The 13,058-nt window shown below is 49.3% G+C and overlaps 1 protein-coding gene across 2 annotated transcripts in view; it reads left to right on the top strand.

The window, feature by feature from the left end:
• The window catches only part of Synm (synemin), a 34,228-nt gene that overhangs the window by 5,428 nt on the left and 15,742 nt on the right, over window positions 1–13,058 (top strand). For both annotated transcript variants that reach the window (XM_050149160.1, XM_050149161.1), the window contains exon 2: window positions 2,321–2,445. In XM_050149160.1, coding sequence (XP_050005117.1) covers window positions 2,321–2,445 — 125 coding nt within the window. The remainder of the gene's footprint in view (window positions 1–2,320; window positions 2,446–13,058) is intronic.

Raw genomic sequence — 13,058 nt, 5'->3', positions numbered from 1 at the left:
ATATGATCTAGCAGCACTTAAATTTTATTGCAAAGGATAATTAATAAATCCCCAAATTCTAACACTTGGGTCAAATTTCTTGTATTAGAAAAGATATCAAGCCAGGCATAGCAGCACATATCTGTAATGCCAGCTCTCTGGAAGTAGAGGTTTGTGAGTTACAGGCTGCCCTAGGCTGTAGTGAGACTATCGCTTAAAAAAAGTGCAACATGTACACACACAAGCGTACACATACACACATACACGTGCATGCTCACACTCACTGGGGGGGTGCATTTTAGATCTCAACCTTGTATATGAATTTGTATTCCCTCGTAGGTTTCTAACATGGAGACTTAGCTATAGAGGGAATGCATATTATGGCCAAGTCTGACGTCTCTGTCCCTTAAGACTGGCAGATGGCCTGCTTTGATTAACTGCGCTATGTGCTTATAATGGTAGCTTTGGGATCTGTAATTTTATATATACTGATTTATAATGCCCTGAGTTGTGAATGGTTCTTTTTTAAAATTTTTTTAGATTGTTTTATTTTATGGGTTTGTGTACCACATGCATGCCTGGTGCTCTCAGAAGTCAGAAAGGAGCACTGGATCCCCTGGAACTAGAATTACAGATGTCTTGGGCCACTGAGTAGGTACTGGGAATGGAACCCAGGTCCTCTGAAAGGACCACGTGCTCTTTACCACTGAGCATCTCTCTAGCTCCACATTAGTGTTTTGATAATGTATCCCTTTGCTTTTAAAGCTAAGTGAATCTTGCTTTAAAAACCTTCTCAGCTGAGGATGGAAGATGGCTCAGAGGTTAAGTGTGTGTGCTGGCTGCTCTTGCAGAACACACACTGCGCCCGAGTTCATTTCCCGGCATGTCCATGATGAGCACCTGCGCGCTCTCGTTCTCTCTCTCTCTCTCTCTCTCTCTCTCTCTCTCTCTCTCTCTCTCCCCGTCTCTCTCTTATGCACACACACACACACAATCTCGCAGACACTTTCCCTGGGGCTGCAAAGGCAGCTGCTGTTGGCACTGTTTGGCACCATTTGTATACAGAGAACTTAGCAATCATTGGCTTGCAAACGGAAGTGCTATAAAAAGCAGATCTATCTACATGAAAATGATTAATCCATTAATGGACACGGCGAACAAACTTTAATCCCAGCGCTTGGGAGGCAGAGGCAGGAGAATCTCTGTGAATTTGAGGTCAGCATTGTCTATGTAGCAAGCTCTAGGATAACCAGGGTGACATAGAAAGACCCTGTTCCGAATAAAACAATACAGAAGAGGACTGTAGAGTGAGAACTCAGTCAGACTCCTTCCTTGTCTCTGCAGAGGACATACCCACTGCTGACCTTTTGGTGGGGATCTCCGGCAGCACCGAAAACAAATCCCCTTTCCCAACACTCAAAGTTTTAAATTCTACAAAGGTTGTGCTCATGTATGTGCCCGGGTTTGGTTAATTACATTTACACGTAATGCTACTTCCCATTACAGAAGCTACGAGAACACTTGCCTCAGTGTTTCAATACTTGCTTGGTTAATTGTTTCTCAGAGTGACGGTCGGCAGAGAAGAAGGAAACACAGAAATGTAAAGTGTACATTAATTAGCAGACGGTATTGGCTTGGAATGGACTTTTTGAAGAGGGTAATAAGGTCTTGATTGTTTAATCTTAAATTCTGTTTACCTGGTGTGTACTATGTGCCTGGTCCTTGATGATTTCAGGCCAGGGGTCTGATGGCAGGGACAGCAGTGTCTCCCAGCTTGGGAAAAAAACAGATCCAGTGGAGGAAATTAACCAGGTGGAGGGGCTTGTTAACTCCATTCCAAAAGGAAGAATTATGTATGCGTGAGTCTGTTCATTTATGCTCGGGATGTAATTCTCAGATTGTTTTAAAAACATATCATTTCTAGGTAAAATAAGGATATTTCTATCCATTTATCTGCTGTTATTGGGACAGTCATGGCTTTGGGAGACATTTTAGTTCACATGAGAGTGACTTCCGTTTTAAGTATTATAAAAAGATTTCTGGTCGGGGCTAATATTTAAGTAGCACCTGACTTGTCTGGTTGGGTTACCTGATGACTACAGAAGAAGTGGTTTTAATAAACTAAGCCTTCATTTTGTCAGGAAGTCCAAACACAGAAGAAGCACCTATCCTATCAAAATCCTCCATATGCAATAAAGAAAGAACCTTCCACCTACAAGAGATTCATTCTGAGAAACTGTCCGCACACAGGACACATATGCCCCGCACTGTCGGTATGGTTCCCTTAGTTTGCTCTAGGAAGCTCTGGGATGTGGATCTAAACGCTCTTTGTTCTCTTCAGAGAGTGATTGACAGCCTGGAGGACGAGAAAGAAGCCCTTACCTTGGCCATGGCCGACCGGCTGCGGGAGTACCAGGAGCTTGTGCAGGTGAAGACTGGCCTCAGCTTGGAGGTGGCCACCTACAGGTGAGACTATGCTGAGTCTGTCTCCACGAAGCCAGTGATAGGAGGTCCCTGTGGCCTTTGAGGAATCCCTGTGGCTGTGTGACGAGGAGAGAACAGTCCATTGGCATGGCTAAGTGAGGATCACAGAATCAAAGGGAAGGGAGGAGAAAGAGGGAGATGGGCTCGCTCCAGGTCCACTGTGTTTCTGTATCCTGGACATAGTTTAATAACGTGGCCCATGTCTACTTTGATCTTGGGAGTTAGGTGGTCAACTTACAGAAGAGCAAGCTGAGCTCAGAGAAGTTAGAGGTACAGAGTGAAGGGTCAAAGTTTGGGTGCCAGGGGTCTGCACTGCTGCTTCAAAATCTTAGGGGACTAACCTTCTGGGTGTCTTGGGTTTGGTCTTGGAAAAACAGCATCTGTGCTCTGAGAGTAGCCTGATACTCCAGAATAGCTTTTCTTTACTAAAACATCAACTTTAATACAATCAACCCATAAAGGTCACGATGTATTTAGAGGGTGTGTGTGCTGAGTAGGGCATAGAAGGCAGGTAGGTAGTCCTTCGCCCATTGGCTCTCTTTCCTGGTTGGACCCCTCCCTCAGGTGGACGCTAATGATTGGTTGAGGTGGTGCCCTCCCTTCTGGCAGCTTTCCTATACGGTGAGGACTGGCATAGAGAGAGTCAGAAGTTAGCAACCGAGACCGGGGTTGTCGTTATTAAGGATGGTGCATCATGGATCTGCTGTGCTGGGCAGGCATGGTGCTCAGCATCCTCTGCTCCCCATCCCTCTCTAAGTGGTTGTCATGCATCGCTCTCACAGGTGTGACAGAGATGTTTGCGGCTTGGGGCTGTTGGGGGTAGGGACAGAACCAGCCAGCTCTGGTTGTGGACCTGTGCCTTTCCCACCAAACCATGTAAAAGGGGTCATTATAATAGCCACTTCATCCCCAGAATTACAATCACAAATCTGTTACATGTAGACGGGACTTTGGACCCTGCCCTGGCCAGCAAAGAGTGCACAGTTGTCAGTGAAATATTGCAACGGTGGGTGTCACCCCTAGCAGAGGACAGAGTTAAGCCTGGAGTGGCTAAGCAGGGAACGCTGACTAGGGACAGAGCAAGTAAGAGCCAGCCCCAGCTCGTTATTCCCTGCAGTGCCTCTGCCATGTCTGATTTATGCTATCAGAATATCAAGCAAGTTGGGTTGCTTTATGCCCATTGAAAAACAATACCGTCTGTCTGGTGTCCGCTTTTAGTTCACCCCAGAGTCTTGGGCTGCCCATGATGTGTTTCCTGAGTGGAAGACTAGTTTTTGCTTGGTCCTAATTTCCATTAATGGAGAAGAAGTAGGCTATTGGGAATCTTGGGCCCTCGAAGGTTGCTAAGAGGCAAAGTCTTCCTTTGAAGATGTGACTGCTCTTGGAGAGTCTCAGCTGAATTTGAGGTTTGGTCCTGGGGCTATACCTTGCTTCCCACACTGCAAAGGGTACCTGGATCCGGAGCTTAGAGAGCGAGGCAGGGCACCTTCCTGTCATTCCTCCCCTAGGTCCTCCCCACGCATTCTTAGAAATCTCATGGAATTAACAATTGCAAAGTTAAGCTGGTTGGGTATTCGCACATGCTTCACAAGTGTTCAGAGTTCTGCTGCTAAGGGATACTGTAAACAGGCGGGCGAGAAAGAGAGCGTTAAAGAGGACCGTTTTCCAAGTGTGAGTGATCAACATCCTTCTCAGACCAGTGAGAGTCAAAGAAGGAATGTATTACTCATACAACAGAAAGCAACCGAGTCAGGATGAGGCCCGCCCTGTGGGCTCCTTCCACCATGTGAGAGCTCTGGGCTGACGAACTCCCGGCCTCAGGCTCCTGAGCCAGATCTCTGGTTTTGTTTCCTTCCCTAACCAGGGGAAAGAAGTGTTCCAGAGTTGGGTGGGGCCTGTCTCTGGTGAGGTGTGTGGACTGGGGCTGGCCCTTGTGGGAGGGAGCCCAAACTAGGCACTGTTCTATGGCACATGCCAGGCAGCCCCCAAATCTGACTCCTGTGTCCTTCTTAGCTATCACCTGCTGTCAGGAGTGGAGGGGGCTCTTCCCTATGGAGATGGTCAGGCTTTCCCATTTCCTTTTTGTATTAGTTCACAGAAGGAAACCGGTTTCGTATGTTGCTTCTCTGGGGTTTTGAGCCCCTTTCATCCTCACTTGCCATGCCTCTGGACCTTGGCCGCCAGAAAGCAAGCGTGCACGGGCAGGCGGCTGGTCTAAGTGCCCAGAGCCTGTCTTTTGGCTACGGCGCTCACAGCATTCCCGGTTTCATGTTTCTAAGCACATTGATTAGGAGCCGTTTCTGCTTCAGTCAGCGGTCTGACCATCTGCAGGGATGCAGTTGATTGCTTCTGTCTGTGGCTGCCATGCTTCTAACCTCATTACGGGTGAACATGGCCATCTCGTAGGCACTTAAAACCTGCCAGCCCTTTCAGGGAGCAAATGGTGGGTTCACTGGACCCCTTCCTGCTGTCCAAGTTTGCCCAGGGGAAATCAGAAGCCTAGGCTGCCTCGCCCTGCCCAGGCTGGCTTTGGTGGTTAGTGTGGCTGTAGCTCCCACCTCCTGCACTTGGGTTTAGTCTAGTAGACACCCACAGATACTGAAGACACACAGACTGTCAATACAGCTCATGTCTTTATGTAAGTCAAAAGCCTGGGTTTTGTTTTCTTTATCAGCAAGGAGTGTATTGAAGCGAGTTCTTTCTCAGTCAGCTGTGTGTGAGAACAGGTGTGGTAATTCCTGAGCCTTATAGCGCCCTTGCCGACTGGTGACCTAGGCCCTTTTGTTGTGCCCTGTGATCTTTACAAACTGACCTGCCAATTTTGAAAACCGACTCTTCTGCTTTCTGGAAGCAATGGGTGGAATATTCGGTCTCGCAGGGCAGAAGGGTGACAGCGGCTGACACAGAGGCAAGACCTGCCCCCGGCTGGGCCTCCTACGATTTACCCCAGGCTTTCCCTGTGCTGGTCAGGGCTCCCAGTGGTTCATTGACTGTCAATGTCCCGCGGTTCCTCTGACTGAAGAGGTCACAGGAAAGGGAAGGGATTGCACCTCTTTAAAGCTGTGGGCACATTTCGCTACAGTTTATCTGCTGCCCAAGGCTAGCTCTCCAGGGCCTTGAATGCTTTCCAACACAGACAATTCGCTCTTCCTGGAACCTTCACGGTGAAGGAGAAATGTTAAGTAGCCATAAAATCAGGCTGCATGTTTACAGCTCCTCAATGCTGGCTCATTTATTATATATATAACATATAATATATATTAAATGTAAGATAGGATGGAAAACCACCCAAACTTAGAAGAGTCCAAGGCTGGAGGTTCTCATCAACTCTCCTTGACCTCCCCTCCATGGCCAGGCCTGAGCGGCACCTCTGTAAAAATGAGGCCTCAGGCACGGAAGGCAGCCAGCATGGTCTTGGCCTTCTACAGTGAAGGTGACTGTTGGCAGTGGCTGTAGGACCCTGCTTGGGCTGTGGGTAGCAGAGAAGGGACAAGGCAGGCGGGCAAACAGGGGTTGTGCTCACTTCTGCCTCAGGGCTGACCATAGCAGTGTGGCCTGGGAGTGTTTTTGCTTCCTTGCTCGTCACCACCAGATTTTCCCAGCAGCCAAGCTGTGAGAGGGAGGATTGTTTAGATGCAAAACAGAAAATCTCCTGAGTTCCTGGAAAGGTGTCGCCCCCTGGGCCCTTACCCCAGGGATTCTATTGAACCTGAAAACTTCAAGGAGTGAAACCAACGCCATGATTATCCAACTGAAGCAAGCTTTATTAAATATTGGCCAGGAAGATGGACACTGGCTAGGTCGATACCCGGGAGTCCCAGAAAATGGTGTTGAATTAGGTTAGTCGGGTGCTCAAAAAGGCAGAACCCACAAGGCTGTGGTACTTTCTGCCGTCATCCAACTGGGGCAAGCATACATTCTGATGTGCCTCCTGCCTACCTACATACTTCCTGCCTAAGTACCTCCTGCCTGCATCTGACCAAGCACATCATGTGCACTTGGGGCAACCAAGCTTGTTTACTAAAGTGAAAACACGTGACTTGTTATTGTGCGTGAACCACAACAACCCTCAGCATTCCAGGGCAAGCGGGGCTTACAGGTCAACTTCAGCCCCTACGATTCCGATTGGGTTGGTGCACGGTGGGACCAGTTGTGGAGGTCTTAGCCTCCCTCTAGGTGATTGGCAGGTACCACCAGCATGGAAAGTCTCTGGCCCAGGACCTCTGGGGTGTGCACCCAGCAGCTGCTACAGTATGGAGCATCGCCAGCTCATTGGAAATGTGGAATCTCAAGCCCAGCCCCAAGCTGCTAGATCCAAGTGGCCCTCTGATGAGAGCCAAGGCAATTGTGTATGGGGGGGGGGGGTATGCTCATGTGCGTGTGTGCATGTGTGCGTGCGCACTGCTGCTTGGAAGCAGTTGGTATCACTGTCAGGCTTAAGCCTGTCTCAGCAGCAGCCTGGAGGAGAGACCACAGTGGAATGCTGCATGCCGGAGGGAAAGTGGGGTGCTTTTGCAGCAGATGTGGCTATTTCCGTGGGGCCAGAGTGGATCTGTGTGAGGTCACAGAGTCCCGGGAATCCACCTGGCGGAGACACAGCGTGGATAGAATGTGAGGTGAAAACGCCCTAGCTCACGCTGTTGATAAGTCGGAGCACGAGATTTGAACTTCAGGACTTTCCCTTTGTGGAGCTGGATACTGGGATACTGTGGACAGTGTATGGTTGCAAAGGTTACAGCAAGAGGAACCAAGGGCCTGTGGGAATTCTGAAGGTGCAGTTCTTGGTTCTACAAAAGGGAAGTCAGGAAACCACTGTGCAGGCTGAGAAGGATGGTCTGGGCAGAATGAATGACAGGCATGAGGACAGATGGGGTGGCACTGGTGACAATGACAGTCATTTGAGGGCGTGACCTGGAGGGCTGCATGCAGGTCATGCATGTGCCAGAGCCTCACCCATGGGCTGTGTCGTGTGAGGGAAGTCCTGTGCCCTTAGACACTTGGCATGCAGGGTGCCATGCTCAGGGTGGCTTCCATGTTAAGGAATACAAACTGTAGTTAAGTTGGCATGAATCCAGATAACCTTTTTCACAGTAAAAAAGATGTCCTAGAATACACTCCAGTGCCAGGTTTGTGGGGTGTGTGTGTGTGTGTGTTTGTGTGTCTGTGTGTGTATACAAAGGAGTTAGAGGAAAATGAAACTGAAACTGGCCAGGGTCTGGAAGCCTAGGAACATTTGGACAGACATTTTCCGGGATGGGATGTAGAAGAACTTTGAGGTGAGGGGCACAGTGAGTCAAATGATAAACTGAAATATTTGGAGGAAATGCTGGAAATGGTTTGCTGCCAGGCGACGAGTGCTGGTAAACGTGCTTTAGAGAAGGGAGGGAGAGGCTTTCAAAGAGTGTGGACATTGAGCTGAGCCCTGCAGGTCTGTATGTGGGGCTAAGAAACAGACCAGCAGAAAGGGACCAGGAAGCCACTCCGAGTGGGCAAGCATGTTTTCAGCAATGTGTGGGGAACACCAGACAGAGGACTGATCACCAAAATATACAAAGAACTCAAGAAATTGCTCATCAAAAGAACAAATAATCCAATAAAAAAGTGGAGTAGAGACCTAAACAGAGAATTCTCAACAGAGGAATCTGAAATGGCTGAAAGACACTTAAGGAAACGCTCAACATCCTTAGTCATCAGAGAAATTCAAATCAAAACAACTCTGAGATTCCATCTTACACCTGTAAGAATGGCCAAGATCAAAAACATTGATGACAACTTATGCTGGAGAGGATGTGGGGAAAAGGGAACACTCCTGCATTGCTGGTGGGAGTGCAAGCTGGTACAGCCCCTTTGGATGTCAGTGTGGCGATTTCTCGGGAAATTAGGGAACAACCTTCCTCAAGACCCAGCAATACCACTTTTGGGTATATAGCCAAAGGATGCTCAATTGTGCCACAAAGACATGTGTTCAACTATGTTCATAGCAGCATTGCTTGGCATAGCCAGAACCTGGAAACACCCTAAATGCCTCTAGACTGAAGAACGGCCTAAGAGAGACATACATGGATCTAATCTACATGGGAAGTAGAAAAAGACAAGAGCTCCTGAATAAATTGGGAGCATGGGGACCATGGGAGAGGGTTGAAGGAGACAGAAGAGGCAGCAGAGAGGGGAGCAGAGAAAAATGTAGAGCTCAATAAAATCAATAAAAAAAAGTGTGTGGAGGGAGAAAAAGTGGAGGTGAGTGAGCAGAGATCTAGAAAGGAAGAGGGATGCTGGGCCTCAAATGCCTGCAGCCTGATGTAGCGTTCGGTCGCAGGCCAGAGGCCATCCAAGTCTGGAACCATGAGCCGGGGAGGCAGCTTTAGGCAGATGGGATATAGGAGGTCTGGGAACAGAGGTTCTTGATGTCTGGGTGGAATGGAGAATTTCTTCTAGTCACCAGCGTGTCAGTGATAGGGTCCTGAAACAAATGGCTGGAGAGCATCAGGGTCCTGGCTGGTGTGGAGAGTCAGCCCGGGAGCTGGCGGGGGGGGGGGGGGGGGGGGGGGGGGGGGGGGGGGGGGGGGGGGGTCCTGGGCAACACTGAGAGCAGCATGCTTGTACAGGCCACAAGGTCACAGGCTGGAGCAGCCAGCACAGAGCCCTTATCCGAAGGAGATGTTTATGAAGGACTGGCTGATAATCTGAGGATGGCAATACGCAAAACCCACAGCATCCTACCCCATCTATCTCAGTGATGTCAGTGTTTCAAGACCTCATTCCGTGGGCAAGAAATAAACAATGTCTACCCCCTCATTAGGTCCCAGGGACAGCTCAGTTCCACTCTAGAAACCAACGGGCATCTACACTGCAATGTCTTCAACCCAGACTCATGGAAGCTCCATAGTGGCAGACAGAGCCCTTCTCCAGTCACCCTCCCTCAGCCTCTGAACCCTAGACCCTCCCCAAACTCCCCCGGGACCACATGCAGTTGCGGCAGAACTGCATATAAATGGTTGGGTTGATCTGATGACGATGGCCGCTGTTTTGCCTGGAGAGCAGCGTTCTGCACACATAAGGGTCTCTCGTACAGCTGTGATGGATGGAGAATAAGTACAAAGTGCAATCGTAAAATAAGCAGCTTTCCCACAAGACAGTAACATACCTGTCACCATCCATCAGCTGCTAGAAGGGACGATGGGTAAAAGAAGCTTGAAGTCTGTCATGGAGGGAAGGTACGGCGTCAGTTTCCGGTCTGAAAGACAGTTCATGTAGCCTTGGTCAGAATTCAAATGAGACCTTGCATTCTTAGTTCTGGACATGTGATGGTTGAAATGAGAATGGCCCCCATAGTCTCATATGCTTGAACACTTGGTTCCCATTTGGTGAAATTGTTTGGGAAGGAGGAGTGGACATGGCCTTGTGCCAGGAGGTGTGTCTCCTGTTTTTTTGAAAGCCCACCCCATTCCCAGTTAGTTCTCTCTTCCTAGTGGTAGTCGTCTCAAAATGTGGCTCTCAGTTACCTGCCTGCCTGCCACCATGCTCCCCACCATCATGGTCACGAGCTCATCCTCTGAAACAGGAAGTGTAATAACACTTCCTTCCCTAAGTTGCCTTGGCCATGGTTTCTGCACAACAGTAGAAAAGTAACTAAGACGCAGAGTGAAGGACTCGTGGAGGTTCTATATCCCACCTGGGTTGTGGTGTGGAGATGGAACAAGCCCCAGCAGGAGCATGTGTCAGACGAAGGTTTGGTTAATACCAGCTGACAGGCTTTTGGAATTGATTGGATCTTGAGGGCTCTGGCCCCATCCGTGGATTGTCTCATTGGACTCACAGCGGACAGCCGTACTGGGATGAAGTGGTACACGCCAGGAGGTGGGACCAGGAAAGAGGTCCCTGTTGTCCCTGGTCGCCTCTCTGCTCTTTCTCTTGCTTCGCCTCACCCTGTAATTCCAGTCTCAAGGCAGTTGCACAGATATAGGACAAATAGGAATCTCTGAAACAGAGCCGCAAAGAAACCTTTCCAGCTGCAAACTATTTCTCTCGGAGTGAACACAATCCACGGAAACAGGAAGGCAGCAGAGGAAGTCCTGAGGTCTCATCTCCTGAGCTACGGTTGTATAATACAGAGATGGACTGCCCATGTCTTAAAGTTAGGGCTGGTGAGGGTGTCTCAGTGGGTAAAGATGCTTGCCACCAAGTCTGCGTGTGATTCCCTGGAGCCCGTATGGTAAAAGGAGAGAACCAACTCCCCCAGGTCATGAGATCACACACATAACGTGGCACGTGTGTGAGCGCACACACGTCCAGTAAATAGATATGGTAAGCCATTTAGAAAAGTTAAGTTAGGGACCGTCACATCTGGGCTGGGGAGATGGCTCAGTGGCTAAGAGCACTTGCTGTGCAAACAATGATGTGAGTTCTTTATTCTTTTTAGAGTAGTTTATTTACTTTGTTTTATATGCATTGGTAAAACTGAGCTGTAATTCCACTGCTACGGGGGGGCAGAGACAGGAGGGTCATTAGAACTTGCTGGCTACCAGTTTAGAGGATCTGTGAGAGTCTCCGACTGGAGGGAATAGAGCAGAGTCTGGCTTCTGTGCAGGCACATACCTGTACACAAGTGCGTCCTGCCTCCCCAACCCCACACTGAGCAAACAAAACCTCAGGCAGATAAATAATGGTGGTACAAAACTCCCTGCTTCCACTTTTTGATCACAGTGGACGAGATATCAGTGTTTTAACAGAGGCCGGGAGAGTGTGGTGTCTAAGCCGACTAGTGAAGCGATTTCAGGTGACACGGAATGTGGGCAGCCTCGTGGTCATGGCATTTCTGGCTGTTCCATTATTTTTCAGGCTACCTGTATCTTCTCACATGTGTTTAAAGACTATATTTCTGAGCACCTGCACCAGCTTCAATGAAGTAGATTTTATTTTTAAAGTTATATTCTGGTTTGGGGGGGTATAGGTATTTAGAAATCTGTGTTTCACGCTGAGACCTGGTTGCTAGTAAAAAAATATTTGGGATGGGCAAAATTTTGTAGTTTGAGAATAAAGAATTGAGGTGGGTGGCGGTGGCACTTGCTTTAAATCCCAGCACTTAGAAGGCAGAGGCAGGCGGATCTCTGTGAGTTCAAGGCCAGCCAGGTCTACAGAGCGAGTTCCATGATAGCCAGGGTTATAAAGAGAGACTCTGTCTCAAAAAAAAAAATGAAATAAAGGATAAATAATTGAGAGGAGGTAGGTGTGGTAGTACGTGCTGTGTCCTAGTGCCTGAGAGACTGAAGCAGGAGGATCTCGAGTTCAAAGCCACCCTGAGCTACCCTGTGAGACTATCTGAAACACAAACAGTAAGTGAGAGAGAGGGTTGGCCGGGATTGGGCGCTAGCCAGATGAAGAAAGAGAACACTCCTTTCCTTGGCTGACTTCAGTAGCTGAGAATCCCTTTCCTCTGAGGCCGTAGAAGGAGGTAATGATGATGCTGTTCGTCAGGCACTCACTCAGGGACAGCCTTTGTTCTGTGAACTTTCTGCTGCTTACTTAATTGCCATCGTAAACCTAAGCATCCGTCCCATTTCAGAACTGGGGTAAGTAAGTCGCCACTGGTCAGAGCGCCCTGCTGAGGCTTAGGTAACTCAGAAGTCCTGTCCAGGATTTGAGTCAAGGTCCAGTGGTTCTGTTCTGTTTGGTCAGAATCCTTTGCTTGTCTGCTAATTGTACCATGGTTTGTTTGTTTGTTTGTTTGTTTTCTGTCTCCAGTCTCGGTCTACAGCTGGCTTTTGGAATACAACTTACCGTGGAAAGAATGAACACAGATGGCGCACACTGTCCCTTCCTCGTCCCCAGACTCAGCATTTGTGTCCTTCTCTTTTCTCCTCTCCCTTCTCCCCCATCCTCTAGTACTGACTGGCTCTGGTCAGTGTCTAGGGGGACCCGTGTTGCCCCTACCATGAGAGCTCAGCTATGCAGGGAGCAGGCTGAAGGGGGCGACTCTGAGGGTCTGCGACCCTGCTCTCTTCTCACCCCGGTCCACACCTGTGGAAAGCATCACGAGGACCACCCACAGACCCTCACAGGTGTCACTCCTGGACATGCCCCCTTCCGTCCCTCTCCCTCGTCTTATCCTCGGTTATGGGAGACGAGCGTCTCATCGGCCTTGCGCCCACAGTGCTGAAGACTAGCTGATATGCCCTGAAATTCTGTTCAGCGCATCCATCGCCATGGGCAGCCTCATACCAGGCTGGTTGGGAGGCTGGGTGGCCCATTAGGGCCTGGAATGGGGCCAGAGGCCACATTACAGCTCCCTTCCACATCATGGGCTGTGCCGGGCTCCTAATGAGGCCAGGGTCTGGTCTCCTGCTTCTTTGCCTGTTTTCCTATTGGAGAGGCAGTCGGCCCGTGGAGCTGTATGACATGCTCTGTAATAGTCAGTGACTCAGGGAGTTGGCATCCTCACAGTCTCAGTGGCCTGGAGGCAGCTTTCCTAGCCTGCTCTTAAAATAACCGGGTTTGGTGGGAGCCTCGGAGAGCGCTCTACGCATTTCTTAAAGCTGTACGAGTCTGTCCCTCCTGCCGCTCTTTGAAGGGGTCACAGGAAATCTCCCTAGCGCCGC

This window comes from Alexandromys fortis, unplaced genomic scaffold, assembly GCF_014885135.2.
Source record: "Alexandromys fortis isolate MF-2015 unplaced genomic scaffold, M_Fortis_MF-2015_v1.1 scaffold_67, whole genome shotgun sequence".
NCBI classification, from domain to species: domain Eukaryota; kingdom Metazoa; phylum Chordata; class Mammalia; order Rodentia; family Cricetidae; genus Alexandromys; species Alexandromys fortis.
Note: the sequence above shows the minus strand (reverse complement) of the source record. Positions and strands in the feature narration are given on the sequence as shown.